This window comes from Sprattus sprattus, assembly GCF_963457725.1.
Source record: "Sprattus sprattus genome assembly, chromosome: 2".
Taxonomy (NCBI): domain Eukaryota; kingdom Metazoa; phylum Chordata; class Actinopteri; order Clupeiformes; family Clupeidae; genus Sprattus; species Sprattus sprattus.
The window spans coordinates 59,457,720-59,477,648 of record NC_137921.1 but is presented as its reverse complement, the minus strand read 5'-3'; the positions used below and the strand labels follow the sequence as shown (position 1 = coordinate 59,477,648).

Here is a 19,929-nt window from a genome sequence, read left to right as displayed (position 1 = left end):
TTAGCTTCTATGTGAACCATTCTTAACAGTCGAGGGAAGATCTTCAGATTTGTCACCGCTGCTTTGATGAGGAGGAACAACGGCAGGTGGGAAAAACTTGGTCTACCAGAGGAAAACAACCAACTCATTCTTAATGATCCATACCTCTGGGTAAAACAGCACAGTCACAACAACTAAATGTTATTGTTTATGTCTTACCTCAGAGGTGTCCACTTTGGTGGCAGCAACATAAGGTGGGGCCTCATACTGGGCCTCTCGACTTGAAATATCGTTTGCCATCTGTGCAACATCAATAGAAGACATACTATTATTGATATTGATTGACATACACTGCACAGAAAAAGAGGGTGATGAATTGACAGTGACACATTTGTTTTGCAAACCCTAACCTCAGGGGTAGAGGGGAAGATGACTTTGTAATTAAAAACTGATACAGCAGCTGAGACCGTGAACTCCAGTAGAGACAAAACCAACATTACACCAGAAATCCCATGGACCCTGCTCTGTAAAGAAGAAAAAGACCATATTTGTGGACAACATTTTAAAATGGCTTTTTAACATAAGCGCCGTTACTGCATTGTACCATTTGTAAGATTGTAGTACCCGAATGCGCCAGTAGACATAATGATGGAAGTCCAAGCAATAGATAAGTACGGCAACTGCTGCTGTTACGGAGCTGAAGATATTCATAATCAACAAGGCCCTGTCCTGTATATCAGAAAGAGACAGCTTCACAATAATGTTGGTCCTGCACCAGTATTATTATTACGTTATCGAAGAAATGGCATAGTTCAATAAGCTGTGTATTCGTGCTCACCCAACTCTGACTGTGCTTCTTATCAGCTGCAACAGTTAGAAAGCCAGCAATGACATGCTGAGAGAAGAGCATGCACACCACACACACACACACACACACACACACACACACACACACACGCACACACAGAGTATTGTTGACAGCTTAAAAATATGTACATATACTATATTAAGCTGAAATATTACTGAAAGCCATTACCATTAAATGAACTATCATGATGACTTATACTGCATATAATGCACTACTAATATAATACTGAGTAGGTGGGTGAATGAATCTTACTATTAGGGATCCCCAGAACATGATACCACTCATTGTTGATATGGTAATGGCATCAACTGCTGTCACAATGCCGAACATGAACACTACCACACCGATCAGTATCTGAACTGTCTGTGAAAGGTGAACACAATCATTGTTATTTGTCATTCTGTATAAATATGTTATTGATTTCAGTTATCATCAAACTGGTGAATAACGTTATTATGAATTTGAGGAGACGTACTCCCAGTGTGGTCTTCTGTCTTCTCACAAATGTTTGTAACAAATGGAAGAGTGGCACAACAGCGCCTTCCTGTGGTGGAGCTCCTCTTAGGGCACCGTTTTGTAGCACTGAGGAAACTGGTGGAAACACCACATTTGGTGGAGCATCTCCCCTCAAGACATCTTGGTCTCGGTACACGTGTGTAACGACCACTAAGCCATTACCAGAGGCAACACTGGTGGACATCTTCATCAACGGAGGTCTAATGATATGACAAATGGCAAGATTAAGAACAGATTTAACTGCAAAATACAAAGTAGAAATCTATTGTGCCATTCCATGATCCGTCAATCAAATATGTAAATCACACTTCCATAATGTCTATCTGCTGGGAAATGTAAATATATGCAAATACATGCATTTCTAACTTTTTGTGCGTGACATATACATATACATATACTGATTTAACTCATATTAAATATATTGTAGCTTGCAGGGGGTACAGTTTATGACACACGATTCACAAATGTATTGCAATATAAAACAAGAAAATGCATTTACCTCAACAACTCCGAGTCTCTCTGAGTCTATTGTTTGAAAATGGTTTTGGCCAAGAGCAATGTGTGTCTGGCAGTGTGTGCTCTTTACTGTGCTATCTTTTTACAAATAGAATAAATGCCACATCCCAGCTAGACTTTGGAATCTCTTATCTTATTCCCTCCTTAAACATTTATGGTTTACCAGAAGGCTTCATGTGTTAACCCAGATATCATTAGGAGGAATTTCTCAAAGAGATTCCCAAGTAGTATAACCCATGACTTGATGTTGATTATCAGTAGCCTGTCATACCTTAGTTTCGGGGGGCCGCACATGATGATTCATATCTCGTGACACCAGAAATGTCGGAGCATCTAGGTTTTGATGTGTGTCCTGCACCATTGCCTCTATTAGGACTCCTGTTGCCATTTTTTCTGCCGAGATTTAGCATGTTGAATCGGCAGCGGGGCCGGTGAGAAAGACAACTCTGATTGGCAGTTCAACGAATACAATGAAGAAATATTGTATTATATCCCTCAGACGAAAAGCTTTTAACCAGATGATTTGTGTCCCTTTGAGGGCAGGGCACACAAGGATACACAAAACACAAGACACAAGATTTTTTTATTTTAAGATACAGACTGGTTATAATGGTGTTAATTTTACAGCACAAGCAACTGATGTTTCTCCTTGTAATCAACAAACTGTTAACACATAACAGACAAACACAGATGATGATTACACACACTTACCAGTATGTACAGGCTATACATTCTGACAATTCATAGACAACGCAATATAATATGTTATAATCAAGTGAATGAAGCCTTAACCCTCGTATTATCTTTGGGGTCAATTTGAACCCACTCAATGTTTAAAGTCTCTAAATAAATGATTGACATCATTTTTTTTTTCATATTTAATAACTTTTCATAATTAAATGGGGACAACAGGGTAAACACAAAATGAATGTGATGGAAAGTTTTCATTGTACTGTACCCAAGATGTACGCATAGGTGTTCTTTGGGGTGAATTTGACCCCAGGCTGTTTTTTTTCATGATATGATCTCCTCTCGTGTATAATTGCATTCAATTCAAAGACATGGAAGTCAAATAAGTGACTCAGTGCATGCTAAAAGCCTTGAGGATTTATTTACTAGACTTTACTAATTCAGCCTTACTCAATTCTCACTGAGAATTTAATTAGAACACAAATTCATTGATTTGCAAGGTTACCATTGGCTGGAGACCCAAAGTCTCCCCTGTGACATGAAGTCACATGACTCATTCTTGGGTAGTGTGGTATGCTGGGGGCAGATCGTCAGGTTTGCCAATCCTCAGGCCATCAGCGCTGCTAAGATGAACAGGTGGAGCCACACTGAAGAGAGGCATCTGAAAAACACATGAAAAAGGATCCACACCAATCTATGTTTCATGAGTTTTTCAAGATGAGAAATCTTTTTAATTTAAATGTTCATTAACCTGCACCTCAGAGGAGTTCAGTGGAGGTGCAGACAGTTCTGTGGTGTATTCTGGGGGCAGCTCTTGAGGTTTGCCGCCTCTCCAACCATCAGCACTGCCGTTATGAAGAGGAGAAACCACACTGGTTGGGAGCAAAGGCATCTGGAAAAGCAACAGATGAAAATGGTAGCTGAAGGATTCACACCCACCTATTTATCACAAGGTCATTAGTGATGGTCTTTTCCAAATAAATGTTCGTGACTACCTGTGTACCCTGTGGAGGTGCTGACGGGTGGAAGGTGGGGAAAGAGGGCGGAAGCTGGCTTGAAAAGGGTACCGCCTGATACAAATACAAACATGTAAAGTTCAGTGTGGAGTCTACTTCATTCTTAATGATCCATACCTCTGGGTAAAACAGCACAGTCACAACAACTAAATGTTATTGTTTATGTCTTACCTCAGAGGTGTCCACTGTGGTGGCAGCAACATAAGGTGGGGCCTCATACTGGGCCTCTTGACTTGAAATATCGTTTGCCATCTGTGCAAGATGAATAGAAGACATACTATTATTGATATTGATTGACATACACTGCACAGAAAAAGGGGTGATGAATTGACAGTGAAGATTTAGTTTTGCCAACCCTCACCTCAGGGGTAGAGGGGAAGATGACTCTGTAATTAAAAACTGATACAGCAGCTGAGACCGGGAACTCCAGTAAAGACAAAACTAACATTACACCAGAAATCCCATGGACCCTGGTCGGTAAAGAAGAAAAAGACCATATTTGTGGACAACATTTTAAAATAGCTTTTTAACACACGCGCCGTTACTGCATTGTACCATTTGTAAGATTGTAGTACCCGAATGCGCCAGTAGACATAATGATGGAAGTCCAAGCAATAGATAAGTACGGCAACTGCTGCTGTTACGGAGCTGAAGATATTCATAATCAACAAGGCCCTGTCCTGTATATCAGAAAGAGACAGCTTCACAATAATGTTGGTCCTGCACCAGTATTATTATTACGTTATCGAAGAAATGGCATAGTTCAATAAGCTGTGTATTCGTGCTCACCCAACTCTGACTGTGCTTCTTATCAGCTGCAACAGTTAGAAAGCCAGCAATGACATGCTGAGAGAAGAGCATGCACACCACACACACACACACACACACACACACACACACACACACACACACACACGCACACACAGAGTATTGTTGACAGCTTAAAAATATGTACATATACTATATTAAGCTGAAATATTACTGAAAGCCATTACCATTAAATGAACTATCATGATGACTTATACTGCATATAATGCACTACTAATATAATACTGAGTAGGTGGGTGAATGAATCTTACTATTAGGGATCCCCAGAACATGATACCACTCATTGTTGATATGGTAATGGCATCAACTGCTGTCACAATGCCGAACATGAACACTACCACACCGATCAGTATCTGAACTGTCTGTGAAAGGTGAACACAATCATTGTTATTTGTCATTCTGTATAAATATTATGTACAATATATATTGATTTCAGTTATCATCAAACTGGTGAATAACGTTATTATGAATTTGAGGAGACGTACTCCCAGTGTGGTTTTCTGTCTTCTCACAAATGTTTGTAACAAATGGAAGAGTGGCACAACAGCGCCTTCCTGTGGTGGAGCTCCTCTTAGGGCACCGTTTTGTAGCACTGAGGAAACTGGTGGAAACACCACATTTGGTGGAGCATCTCCCCTCAAGACATCTTGGTCTCGGTACACGTGTGTAACGACCACTAAGCCATTACCAGAGGCAACACTGGTGGACATTTTCATCAACGGAGGTCTAATGATATGACAAATGGCAAGATTAAGAACAGATTTAACTGCAAAATACAAAGTAGAAATCTATTGTGCCATTCCATGATCCGTTAATCAAATATGTAAATCACACTTCCATAATGTCTATCTGCTGGGAAATGTAAATATATGCAAATACATGCATTTCTAACTTTTTGTGCGGGACATATACATATACATATACTGATTTAACTCATATTAAATATATTGTAGCTTGCAGGGGGTACAGTTTATGACACACGATTCACAAATGTATTGCAATATCAAACAAGGAAATGCATTTACCTCAACAACTCCGAGTCTCTCCGAGTCTATTGTTTGAAAATGGTTTTGTCCAAGAGCAATGTGTGTCTGTCAGTGTGTGCTCTTTACTGTGCTATCTTTTTACAAATAGAATAAATGCCGCATCACAGCTAGACTTTGGAATCTCTTATCTTATTCCCTCCTTAAACATTTATGGTTTACCAGAAGGCTTCATGTGTTAACCCAGATATCATTAGGAGGAATTTCTAAAAGAGATTCCCAAGTAGTATAACCCATGACTTGATGTTGATTATCAGTAGCCTGTCATACCTTAGTTTCGGGGGGCCGCACATGATGATTCATATCTCGTGACACCAGAAATGTCGGAGCATCTAGGTTTTGATGTGTGTCCTGCACCATTGCCTCTATTAGGACTCCTGTTGCCATTTTTTCTGCCGAGATTTAGCATGTTGAATCGGCAGCGGGGCCGGTGAGAAAGACAACTCTGATTGGCAGTTCAACGAATACAATGAAGAAATATTGTATTATATCCCTCAGACAAAAAGCTTTTAACCAGATGATTTTATCCCTTTGAGGGCAGGGCACACAAGGATACACAAAACACAAAAATAACAATTAATCTGGATTTGGATCTGGATTTTTTATTTTAAGATACAGACTGGTTATAATGGTGTTAATTTTACAGCACAAGCAACTGATGTTTCTCCTTGTAATCAACAAACTGTTAACACATAACAGACAAACACAGATGATGATTACACACACTTACCAGTATGTACAGGCTATACATTCTGACAATTCATAGGCAGACAACGCAATATAATACGTTATAATCAAGTGAATGAAGCCTTAACCCTTGTATTATCTTTGGGGTCAATTTGAACCCACTCAATGTTTAAAGTCTCTAAATAAATGATTGACATCATTTTTTTTTCATATTTAATAACTTTTCCTAATTAAATGGGGACAACAGGGTAAACACAAAATGAATGTGATGGAAAGTTTTCATTGTACTGTACCCAAGATGTACGCATAGGTGTTCTTTAGGGTGAATTTGACCCCAGGCTGTTTTTTTTCATGATATGATCTCCTCTCGTGTATAATTGCATTCAATTCAAAGACATGGAAGTCAAATAAGTGACTCAGTGCATGCTAAAAGCCTTGAGGATTTATTTACTAGACTTTACTAATTCAGCCTTACTCAATACTCACTGAGAATTTAATTAGAACACAAATTCATTGATTTGCAAGGTTACCATTGGCTGGAGACCCAAAGTCTCCCCTGTGACATGAAGTCACATGACTCATTCTTGGGTAGTGTGGTATGCTGGGGGCAGATCGTCAGGTTTGCCAATCCTCAGGCCATCAGCGCTGCTAAGATGAACAGGTGGAGCCACACTGAAGAGAGGCATCTGAAAAACACATGAAAAAGGATCCACACCAATCTATGTTTCAGGAGTTTTTCAAGATGAGAAATCTTTTTAATTTAAATGCTCATTAACCTGCACCTCAGAGGAGTTCAGTGGAGGTGCAGACAGTTCTGTGGTGTATTCTGGGGGCAGCTCTTGAGGTTTGCCGCCTCTCCAACCATCAGCACTGCCGTTATGAAGAGGAGAAACCACACTGGTTGGGAGCAAAGGCATCTGGAAAAGCAACAGATGAAAATGGTAGCTGAAGGATTCACACCCACCTATTTATCACAAGGTCATTAGTGATGGTCTTTTCCAAATAAATGTTCGTGACTACCTGTGTACCCTGTGGAGGTGCTGACGGGTGGAAGGTGGGGAAAGAGGGCGGAAGCTGGCTTGAAAAGGGTACCGCCTGATACAAATACAAACATGTAAAGTTCAGTGTGGAGTCTACTAACTGACTGACGTTGGCAGTAAAAGTGATGCCTGGAAGATTTATCACAGTTATATACTCACGTCATTGTTAGAAAAGCAGGTGGCTTTGCAGGCAAACGCAGACACACATATGGAGACAATGAACTCCAGTAACGACAACACCAGCATCACTCCAGCAATCCCCCAGTTCCTGCTCTGTTGTAGGGGGAAATAAAACATGAAGCTGAAATAGAACATAACGGCTGCAGGACTGCTCAAAATGATTACATCATGTATGTTACAGACTGCATGTAGTATATGAAAAGAGCTATACAGACCAAGAACATTGACCTATTCCTCTGACAATCAAGATAGTCGTCATAGTGATCATCATAGACTAGACCATAACTGCAGCTGTAATAAGGGTGTATTGAGATAAGGAAATCAAAGCTATGTAGAATGATGGCAATTCCAGCAGTTATGGTGCTTGTAATATTCATCCACAACGATGCCTTGACCTGCATGAGAAATACGGAAACAACATGTGGCCATCAAACAAAGGATACTTTAGTTCAATGGATTTGAAGTCTAAAACAAACAACTCATAATGCATGGAAATATGGCTCATATGATTCACTGTCCTTTATAATGAAGTATTGAAGAGTGTTGAAATACTCACCAAACACTGATTGAGCTTCTTATTGGTTCTAACAGTAAGAGAGCCTGCAGTGATGTACTGAAAGACAAGCAGTAGTAAACCTTAATGTCATGATACTGAAAAACAAAATGTAGATACTATTTATATAGTAATAGATGATTGAAATGTATATAGTAACAGGATATATGTATATTAGATTATTCTATATATTAATGAACATAATAAGGATGGGCATTACTCAAACAACGAACATGAATTAAAGGTATGGAATAGGGCATGCATAATTGAATTCATCTCACAATGATGGCTCCCCAGAACATTATCCCAGAGATAGATGATATTGTTGATGCATAGAATGCAGTTGTGATGAAAATACAACCACACCAGTCATTATTTGAATTGTCTGGAAAAAATAAATGTTTTAAAAACATTACGAACAATACATTCAGAACCACTCCTTGCTCCTTGACAGTTGATAGAGAAACATGTGGCAATTTCTTGTAATTCAGTTATTAGTCATAAGAATTTATCATGGACTCACTCCCAGGGCAGCTGGTTCTCCTTTTAGGAATTCCCCAAGCCGAGAGGAGACTGGTGGAACATCTCCGCTCTGGGGTGAAGTGGCACTTTGGGTACCTTGTTGTGGGTACACATGGTTGACGACCAGAAAGCCATTGGAAGAAGGACAAATGTTGTTCATCCTTTGTGATGGACCTAAAACCTAACATACAGTTTCCAGAGTACATTGTGAAAGGTAGAAAGCATAGATGTACAACATTTTAAAACATTATTAACTTATAACCGAGGAAATGTTCAGGAAGGGGAACTTTTATACACACAATATTGACCTATTCTTCCTTCCTCTTTTCTATCCTCATGTTATGGGCCCGTTCTTTTTGTTTGGCTTATAACTACTTACACTACTAATACTACAAATCTTCTCTGTCAGTAACTGCGGCAAAGACAAATAGGCCTACATTCTTTTACAAACTTCAAAGATTTTCCCCACTTTTGGCTGAATCAATAAGCCTATCTGTAATCGATGTTTGATTTAGTCTACCTTTCATTTTACACAGTGCTTTTGATTATAATTCTAAATAACCTGATTAACACAGCACCAAATAAGCTGACAAATATAAAGACATGGACACACCTCTTATGTAGCCTATTTTTGGAAAGCTCACATGTTTACCTCCGCCTAAAAATCGTTTAATAATCACTGCCACGTAGAATTCGTATGTTCTTTCTACATACGGTAACGGTAGCCACCTGTCTTATCATTTTATCGAACTCTCTTACTTTGTCTGACATGAACGCATTCAGTCAAGAAAAAAGCGACACTTACTTTTGACGAACTCTGAACATAGAAGCGATCAGATGTTTCTGTGAGGACAGACAAACAGCGTTACCTCGAGTACTCCCTGCGCAAACAATAATCTCAACCGTATTCTCCTCTGGCTTCCTTGACGACGGCAGTAGGGATGAGCGCTTCCCAGGTCCCTTGGGTGTTGTTACTGATGTTGTGAACTAGTGGATAAAAGTAGGTGATGTAACATTGCCCTCTATTGGTAATTACTAATATTGTTCAGTGAGAGGTTCCTCTCCACTGTACCATGAGTGTATACTGAAGTAATCTACTGAAGTTAACATTCAATTTATTGAACAGCAATGCAATGTCACATTGCTTTTACATTTGAATGCACACCTTAATATATTTTATGTAAATACATGTAAACTGTAATTACTATTGTCACTCATATTGGAGTTAGACATTCACCCTCTTCAATCACACAAATCACTCACTTCATCCATAATTCCTCACAGGTATTATGTTTGCTTTCAGACTTGGCTGACAGGCAGGCAGTGGTGGGTAGAGTACTGAAAATTGGTACTCAAGTAAAAGTACAATTATCTCCTTCAAAACCGACTTGAGTAAAAGTAAATATTCCAATTGGAAAAGTTACTCGAGTTAGAGTAAAAAAGTACTCTGTTTAAAAGTTACTCAAATTACAAGTTACTTTTTTTGTGTTGGAGTGTTTGGATCAATGCAAAACATAACATGAGTATTCAGGAAGAAATGCACTCTTGAAACATGTCTTCACAAGTTGCTTCATTGTATCATGTATTTTTTTTTTTCATTACACGTCTCATAGATCACACATACATTACTTTTATTTTCATTAAACCTTATTACACGCACACTTAAAGGGATAGTTCGGTTTTTAAGACATGAATCTGTATGGCTTCCCCGTCACCAGTGTCATGCAATCATGCATCACTTTCCCCCGACAGCGTCCTGTGAGCAGAGATCTCGTCCAGTTTTGGTCAAACCGAAAGTAGTCCGGCAGGTTTGCTAGACCCAGCAAAATAAAAAGTTTCTCTTCCCAAAACATTATGTGTTCAAAAGAGTGATAGCCTATATTTGCATCCCAAAAAATTGTAGTGGAAAAAGTCACACCTCGTTATCACTTGGCCCTATTTTCAATACGCTCGATACTGCAACCTCACAGCTAGAGTCTACCTGTTTGATTCGCGAAAGTTGATTCGCGAAAGTTTGATTCACCAAAGTTGCCGGAGACAAACGTCCGTCACAGGAAAACGATGAAAACTGAGACAACATTTGATAAAATTGACATAAAGCATCGTTTTCCTGTGACGAAGACCCTGCGGTTCAGCAGGTTTCATCAGGGTTCTTCTATCATGGTATGACTGGACTGAAGGCACCCCGATGTCCTCCTCCTGCTCGTAAAACAGAGGAGGCTGGAACCCAAACTGGCACTGGAATGGGGAGATGTTAGTGGCCGAGGACTGGAGGCTGTTGTGTGCATACTAGGCTCACGGTAGACATAAGCTTCAGAATGACGCGTTGTCGACACAAGCGCCCTCAGGATGGTCTCAAGCTCCTGGTTTACCCTCTCCATCTGCCCATTCGACTGGGGATGGAAACCCGAGGAAAGGCTGGCAGTGGCCCCGATGAGCCTGCAGAAGGCCTTCCATACCCTGGAGGATAACTGGGGACCTTGGTTGGACACTATATCTTGGGGAAGGCCAAACACTCGGAACACATGGTTAAACACTAACTTAGCTGTCTCTAATGCAGAAGGAAGCTTTGGTAATGGAACAAAACGACAGGCTTTAGAAAACATGTCGACGATCACCAAAATTGCAGTATTACCTTCTGATTCTGGTAGACCCGTCACGAAGTCTATCGAGATATGGGACTAGGGTCTGTGTGGGATGGGGAGTGGGTGCAGCAGCCCCTGGGGTTGCTGATGTGGATTCTTGCTACGAGCGCAAACGGAGCAAGCCCCCACAAATGCCGCTACATCCCTAGCCATACCAGGCCACCAGAAAATTCATGCGACAAGGCATCGGGCTTATTGTTTTTAGACCCCGGGCGGTAGGAGAGGGTAAGTCAAACCTGCTAAAGAAAAGGGACCATCGGGACTGACGAGGCTTGAGGTGTTTCGCAACCTGGAGGTACTCGAGGTTCCTGTGGTTCGTCCAGACCAGGAACGGATGTTGAGCACCCTCCAGCCAGTGCCTCTACCCCTCGAGGGCCATCTTGACGGCCAGTAACTCCCGGTCTCCGACATCATACCGAGACTCTGTGGCGGTCAGCCGATGGGAGTAGAAGGCACACGGGTGGATCTTGCCATCTGTAGCCCGTTGGAAAAGAATGGCCCCCCAGGACATTCGACGATGGCCGGTCTCGCCGCAATACATGCAGCGCCCCTCCCGCATTCGTCGACCCCTCTCTCTTGCAGACAGTCGGGCACCCCCCACCTGCATAGGCTCAGGATCATCATAGGCCTGGGAAGCCCACAGGCTCGTCGTCTGTGGTCTCGGAGAAGGCACCAGATCGCAGCGACGCTCCATCATCCAAGTGTCCAGCCGGACCGCGTGGGCAATCAGCGGCTCCAGCTCGGTGGGGCACCCAATAGAGGCCAGTCCGTCCTTCAGGGCGTCTGAAAGGCCGTGGTGGAACGCCGTCTCTACCCTGTAAGCAAAATGACGTCCCCTCGACGTCCTGTAATGGTCTCTCTGAACGTTCTAAAAACGTAAATGTGTATGGTTCCCTTGACAACTTTAGGACGTTTTGCACGACGTTCCAAGACCGTCCCGAGGACGTTGTGGTGACAATTGGGAAACGTTTTCTATAGGTCCTGGGGACGTTCTTCAGGACGTTGCAAGAACGTCCCTAGGACATTGCGGTGACGTCTGGAAAACGTGTTTCTATAGGTCCTGGGGACGGTCTGCAGGAAGTTGCAAGAACATCCTGAGGGCATTGTGGTGACTTCTGGAAACCTTGTTTTAGACGTCCTGGGCGCGTTATTCAAGGACGCACCGCGGACGTAGCAGGCACGGTGTTTTTGCTGAGCTAAATGAAAAAAATAAAATAATAATAGATTGCGGAGCCGTCATTTCGCTTACATGGCTCACACACACACAAGTTCAAGTTTATTTATATAGCACATTTCATATGATATAGGCTACATAGACACACACAGAGACACAAAAGCGCTTTCAAACTTGATTGCGAGGCATGGGAATTGAACCGTAAACCTTCCTATTACTAAACCACTTCACTACCATTGTCTGATTCTCATTTTGTCACTTTAACACCTTTATCACAGTGTGAGACAGCCAACAAACTTAGTCATTTTTTCCGAGGGTTTGAGAAAAAGCATATTGTAGCGATCTCAGTCACTACGCATTGAGGGTTTTCCGTAATGATTCCTTTTTTAATTAACATCCATGGCACGGACTAGCGGGCAGGGAGGCAGAATAACTAGCCAAACTAAGAATGATGAAATAAAATAAATATGAATGCTTCTCTACTGATCTGTGCTATAAATTTAATGTCTGCATGATTCCAATACAATGCATAGCCTACATAGGAAGGTCTATCAAGTCTAGCGTTAACATTGAGCTTTCCACAGGCCTTCAAAGATGCAGCAACAGAAAGCTCACCGGTCAAATTGTCTGGTTGGAATTTCTTAAACATCCCGTCTCGCAAACACAATCTGGATTTGACAACAATCCAAATATTTAGGCCTATAAAGCAAACGTGCACTGCCCTTATTATGTTTTAAAGGAACAGGCTAATCTGCCGTTAGAAAGTTATTTAACAACACGCATATGTTGCATTATACTGTCTATGCCCGTACGTGAGTGCGCCGGAGCCGCCAGAGCTTGCACTCGCAGCATATTGAAAATTGGAGCTGTGAACTTAGTTAAAATGTTTTAATTATGAACAATGAACTGAACTAGTTCATGTAGAAATTGAACTTTCCAAAAACTGAATACCTGAAGCCCTAGATGTTCGAACAGCTTCACCAGAGAAAAGTCCGAAATGTCGGGCGTTTATGTCGTTATGGAGTGACAAGTTCTAAGGTGCGAGAATATTGATAGTCACAGTAAAATGTTCTGTTAGCACTTTGAAAAGGCTACGCAAAGGATTCACAAGAGGGTCGAATAATTTTAGAATCTCTGCTCTCATTGAACAGAGCAATGACCATGTTGCGGCGCTCATTTTAACGCCACAGCAGGTTGCGATTAAAGGCCACTTATTGACCCGCATCAGACATTAATGTTTTTGTTTCCCTTTGTAAACTTAGGAAAATAAACATGTTGCATTCTAAACTACCAGATTATGTTATTTTTTAAGCTATGCAGGCCGTCAGTTTTCTTCAATAGGCTAATTTAGAAGCAGAAATAGATATTTGGCCGGCTTATCATTAAAATGTCTCACAAATGAAAAACATTTTTCTCTAGCGGAACCTCTGGTTCAGAGAGGACCATCAGAGGACGTCAAGGGGACGTTTTGGAAGGACCGAATGCGAACGTCCCGCAGAGGACCACAGGTAAAGGTTACGGGGACGTTTTTAAAGGATGTCCTGGGGACGTATGCTGAGAGACCAAATAAGAACGTTCCCTAATAGTCCGTTTTAAGGCTCATGCGAACGTCACGCAGAGGACCTGTAGGTAAAGGTAACAGGGACGTTTTTAAAGGACGTCCTGGGGACGTGTGCTGACCAAATTATAAGGTTCCCTAATAGTCCGTTTTAAGGCTCATGCGAACGTCACGCAGAGGACCTGCAGGTAAAGGTAACGGGGACGTTTTTAAAGGATGTCCTGGGGACGTATGCTGAGAGACCAAATAAGAACGTTCCCTAATAGTCCGTTTTAAGGCTCATGCGAACGTCACGCAGAGGACCTGCAGGATAAGGTAACAGGGACGTTTTTAAAGGATGTCCTGGGGACGTATGCTGAGAGACCAAATAAGAACGTTCCCTAATAGTCCGTTTTAAGGCTCATGCGAACGTCACGCAGAGGACATGCAGGTAAAGGTAACGGGGACGTTTTTAAAGCATGTCCTGGGGACGTATGCTGAGAGACCAAATAAGAACGTTCCCTAATAGTCCGTTTTAAGGCTCATGCGAACGTCACGCAGAGGACCTGCAGGTAAAGGTAACGGGGACGTTTTTGAAGGACGTCCTGGGGACGTGTGCTGAGAGACCAAATTATAATGTTTCCTAAAAGTCCGATTTAAGACTCATGCGAACGTCACAGAAGGACCAAACGTAGACTTGCTACGAACGTCAAAAACGTTCTGGTAACGTCCTTTAGCGAACGTTGTGCCGGGGACCAATTGGGGACGATTGGGGACCTTGCGAATGTCCTGTTAACGTCCTGGGGACGTTCCCTGTTTGCGGGGTAGGGCCTTCTCATTCCACTCGCTATCCTCTGCAATCGTGCGGAAAGCAATGGCATATTCTGCCACACTTCTCTTGCCCTGGCGAATAGTCATCAGCTGCCTCGCAGCGTCAGGTCCAGTGGTAGTCTGGTAGAAGACAAGCAGCATCTTTGTCTTGAAAGCCCAGTAGGTAGCGCATACACGACCCTGCTTCGCCCAGACAGGAGTCGCCCACTCCAGAGCCTTGCCTGAGAGTCGGGTAATAACGTAGGCAATCCAAGACCGTTCAGAAGAGTAGGTTATAGCCTGAAGGTCGAAAGCCAGGTCACATTGAGTCAGGAAACCACGGCAGCGGTCAGCTTAGTCTCCACATGAAGAGATCCTGGGTTAGCGGGTGGAAGTTGCGGGGTAGGTGGAGGTGGTGATCGAAGTTGTTGGGCAGCCTCAGTCTGATCCAGACGTTGCAGCCTCTAATCATGACGGATTAGATCCTCTCGCTGGTGAGCCATACCCTCCCGCTGCTGAAGCAAAGCCTGCTCGTGCTGATCCAGGCGAGCCATAGCACGAAGGATCACATCCATCATTTGCTCTTGTTGTGGTTCCGCCTCTGCTAAATCCATAATGATTTTGTTGTTATGTCAGGGTTTCTACCGGGAATTGGAGCGGTAAACCTGTGCTCAACCGAGTGAGTTAGTGAGAAGTTAGGATTCAAATGCAGAGTGGCGTCAATAGCTTTCTTTATTGTCCAACAAAGGTTATTCCAAAGGTAGCGATAATCCAACAGAAAAAGCAACTGAACAGATAACAGTCCAAAACACAGAAGATCCTTAAACGAAAAAAAATCCAAAACACCAACAGTTTTGTAAATCCAAAAATGGCAAAAACTAAAGGTGCTACTAAAACAAAATAACTATCCTATTAGCAAGCGGCGAAGCCAACAGAGCAACGCACACAAAAACAGTTTAAGAATTGAAGAGAAACCAACTTGGGAACTCACGCTAGGCATAGACACTTGTAGAGACAACGGAACAACGCAATGACGAACTTGCAAAACAACAGGGTATTTATATACTGCTAAATCAAGGAATGCATGAACACAGGTGAGTAACACAACGGATAAGGATTGCACCCAGGTGAGTAACCCAATGAATACGGATTTGACACAGGTGAGTAAATACAGCAGCACTGAAATAATGACAAGCCTGTGAAAACTGTCCTTCGGCCACGAGATAGCGCCAATGCCCCCAAACAGAAAACCATAGTCCGAAATCGTGACAAATAATGTATATCGTATATAAATGCTAGCTGTGCGTAGATGAGGAGTGGTGGGGGTGAGGAGCAATGTTTCCACTTCCATCAGCAATTGGAACATGCTATAAGGGAGAGAGAACATTTTAGTAGACATCAATTTCAGAAACAGATAGGGAGATAACTTTGGCTATTGTATCATTTATCATTTTGTTTGGTAGTGTACATATGGAGATATCAGTCGTTAGCTTTAGGGTTGCAGGGTACACAGCAGTACCCAATTGGCTGGTGACAGTCGCAACACACGCCGTATGCTGTACCCGGGATCCGTAAAGGCCCTCCTTCACGGTACAACATACGCTGTCTAGCCCAGTTTTGTTGATTAGGGGGGTATTGCATGTGTTAAGATATGTTTAGTTTTGCAGGCATTTAGCATTTTGTTTGGTTTGGTATATGTGGAGGTTTTAGTCGTAAGCTTTGTTAGGGTTGCAGGGCAGCAGTGCCCAATTGGCTGGTGACAGTTGCAACCCGTGCCGTATGCTGTACCCGGGATCCGTAAAGCCCTTCCTACACGGTACAACGTGCGCTGTCTGTAGCACATATTTTTATTTTTATTAGAACATTTTTTGTGTTCGGATATGTCTGGGTGGCTGGCACAGCAGGTGATCGGTTTGTCGACGCAATTACTTGTGGCTATAGGATGCACTAAAGAGGAATATCTTTAGTCTTGATTTGAAAAGGTACGGCGTCTGCATCTAGGATGGAGGCAGGGAGATTGTTCCAGAGGAGGGGGGCGCGGTAGCTAAAGGCTCTGCCTCCTATTGTGGTTTTTGATATTCTTGGAATGGCTTGCACTCTGGGAACGGAGCAGCCTCGGAGGGAAATGGGACAACTAATTCCTTGAGGTAGTTTGGAGCCAGGTCGTTTAGGGCTTTATATGTTAGCAGGAGTACTTTGAAATCAATTCTACTTTTGACGTGGAGCCAATGCAGAGAGGCGAGTACCAGTGAGATGTGTTCATATTTTTTAGTTCTGGTGAGTGTATGGGCAGCAGCGTTCTGTATAAGTTTGAGGCTCTTTATTGTGTTGATGCTGCTTCCGGACAGGAGAGCATTTCAGTAATCGAGGCGGGAAGTAATAAATGCGTGGATTAGTTTTTCTGCATCTTGGAGGGATAGGACCTTTCTAATTTTGGCAATATTGCGTAAATGAAACAATTATGTCTTTGAGATCTGTTTTATGTGTGTCATCATCCACACTCTGGTAGGCGCTACCGAAGAATTCGATCACGCACCCGTAGATAAGAGAGCAGTTTCTTTCCAAGGGCCATCAGGCTTTTAAATGGACAGTGATACAGTCTCTCCACTTTACACTATACATGTTACAGTTTTTTACTGTTTGCACTATTAGAAATATTGCACTACCTGATACCAGGCACATTTGATTTGTCTTTAGGTTAGTATAGGTATATAAGGTTAGTATAGGTAACTATATGTGTATTATATCTTTAGCAGATTGTATATTTATTTTGTATATTTAGTAGATTTATTATATGTTTATTATATGTGTAATTCAAGTTCAGAGTACTTATATGTTATGTTATTTTATGTTATGCTATGGTAGGTTGTTGTGCGCTGTCGTGTCCTAAGAATTTCAGTGCCCAGTCTGACTGTGTTTTTCTGTGCATCTGTCAAATAAATACTTGAACTTGATCATCTTGTATGAAAGTGCACAAGTGCAGATGATGCCAGAAGATGCCTGTACCTGCAGCACGTGTGTGCAAGTTCCTCTTCATACATGGTTTATGTAACCAGGTTAAAGATCATATTTGTCTTTTGCAAAACTAGGTTATTATTCCCAATCTTACAACTGAACCACTTAACCTAACTCCCCAACAACATTCATGTTGAATAAACGCTCTCTTTCCAGATAAACCAACATTCTGCAGTCAGCCTCAAGGTATGGTGCAGTCATTTAACCTAATGAATAGTATGTGGTTAATGTGTTGTCTCTTAGCTCCCCTTCATGTGTGGCTTGTGTTTCTTGTCTTTTCCTGCCACTTCAACAATGACAACAATTTTGTCTCTGGCCTTGTTTCAAAGGAAAACATTCATTCCTAAACTACAAACACTCTCTCCTCAATACCTCTTCCTGCAATGTGGCAGGTCATGTACCGCCTCTCTGCCAGTGTTTGAGAATTCAAAAGGGGTGTCATCAGGTAGGCACAGCAGTGAATATCCATTGTCACTTACTAGGCGGCCTTGAAATGCCTGCCAGCACTGAGGTGGCTGTTATCAGAAACCCTGCTGTCATGTGTTGACCCAGGCCATCACGCTGTAATGTTAGTGACTTGGGCCTTTTCATTACACCTGACCTGGACATTTAAAGGCACCCAGTGCAACTTTATATAAACATTCAATGAAAAATAAACATTCAATTTCTAGTCTTTTTTACACGTAGTAAGTTTCAATAACTCCATATCGTTACATATCGACATTCAAGGAGCAAAGATGAGACGTGGTTGTGTGGTGAGAACTGATAGAAAATCGTAAACAACAACAATCGCCGGTGGGGAGAGGACATTTTTCCATTGACTGGAATCCTGCTTTATTTATTGTAGGTCACAAAAAATAAAGAAAATGGCGGCGATTGTTGTTGTTATCGATTTTCTATCAGTTCTCACCACACAACAACGTCTTATCTTTGCTCCTTGAATGTCGATATGTAATCGTATGGAGTTATTGAAACTTACTACGTGTAAAAAAGACTAGAAATTGAATGTTTATTTTTAAGCCTCGAAAGTTGCACTGGGTGCCTTTAAAGAACAGTAGCCCTCCTGTGGCGAAGCCCTCCATTTTCTCCACAAGGGTTTGAAATGGGATCTGAGTGCAGTCAAGTGCTCCTAGCAGTCCTGGAAAACCAGTTCTTGTGTAAAAAAAAAACCAGCTGATATCTCTACTATTGGAACAAATCTGATGTCCTGGTTTTTTAAATGGTTGCAAATGGTCCTGATACCCTTCCAACAGTCATGCTCAATGTCAATGTATGTACTCAAAAAGGTCTCCATTCACCATCTAGAAACATCCGGTAGCATAAAACTGGAAAGCTGGAATAGCTGCATTTCAGTCACTGCCTCAAAGGAAAGTAACTCTTTGATTTTTTTCAAACCATCTAATATACAACGGGTAAAATAAGTATTGAACACGTCACAATTTTTCTCAGTAAATATATTGCAAAAGGTGCTATTGACATGAACTTTTCCCTAAATATTGGTGACAATCCAAGTAAATACATACAAAGAAACCAAAGCAAATACATTCAGTAATTTAGTTGTGCGTAATAATTTGAAATGACACAGGGAAAAAGTATTGACCATGCTTGCTGATATTTATTTAATACTTTGTACAAAAGCCTTTGTTGGTAATGACAGCTTCAAGATGCCTCTTGAATGGAGAAACTAGTATGCATTGATCAGGTGTGATTTTGGCCCATTCTTTCACACAAACAGTTTTCAAATCTTGAAGGTTATGTGGGCCTCTTCCATGAACTCTGATCTTCAGTTCTTTTCATAGATTTTCAATTGGATTCAAGTCAGGTAATTGGCTGGGCTATTCTAGCAGCTTTATTGTCTTTCTCTGAAACCAATTGAGAGTTTCCTTGGCTGTGTGTTTGGGATCATTGTCTTGCTGAAATGTCCACCCTCGTTTCATCTTCATCATCCTGGTAGATGGCAGCAGATATTATCAAGAATGTCTTGGTACATTTTCCCATTTATCCTTCCTTCAATTATGTGAAGTTTTACAGTACCTGCTGAAAAGCAGCCCCACACCATGATGTTCCCACCTCCAAAATGTACTGTTGGTATTATGTTTTTAGGGTGATGTGCAGTGCCATTTGTCCTCCAAACATGATGTGTATCATGGCACCAAAGAGTTAAATGTTGCCCTTATCTGACCAGACTATTCTTCCAGTATTGTGTCCAAAGGTATCCAAATGTTGTGAAGCAAACTTTAAACAAGCTTCAACATGCAGTCTTGCGTGGTGGGTGTGCATACAGGCCATGGCGGTTGAGTGCATTACTTA

The 19,929-nt window shown here is 41.8% G+C and overlaps 1 protein-coding gene and 1 pseudogene across 2 annotated transcripts; both read right to left on the bottom strand.

The window, feature by feature from the left end:
- On the bottom strand, positions 1-5,129 carry LOC308382799 (membrane-spanning 4-domains subfamily A member 4D-like; the record flags this gene model as incomplete). The annotated part of the gene is made up of 7 exons (XM_080860322.1): positions 1-102; positions 3,757-3,837; positions 3,947-4,055; positions 4,141-4,265; positions 4,375-4,431; positions 4,665-4,775; positions 4,899-5,129. 7 exons carry the CDS (start codon positions 5,127-5,129, stop codon positions 1-3), a joined length of 816 nt encoding a protein of 271 aa, XP_080716448.1.
- A 1,807-nt stretch (positions 5,130-6,936) lies between these two features.
- On the bottom strand, positions 6,937-11,044 carry LOC308382798 (annotated as a pseudogene). The gene is made up of 8 exons: positions 10,729-11,044; positions 8,440-8,612; positions 8,198-8,301; positions 7,920-7,976; positions 7,579-7,758; positions 7,343-7,456; positions 7,164-7,238; positions 6,937-7,060 (listed from the first exon to the last, which is right to left on the bottom strand). The product of its transcript is annotated as an uncharacterized misc_RNA (transcript).
- Between the last annotated feature and the right edge of the window lie 8,885 nt (positions 11,045-19,929).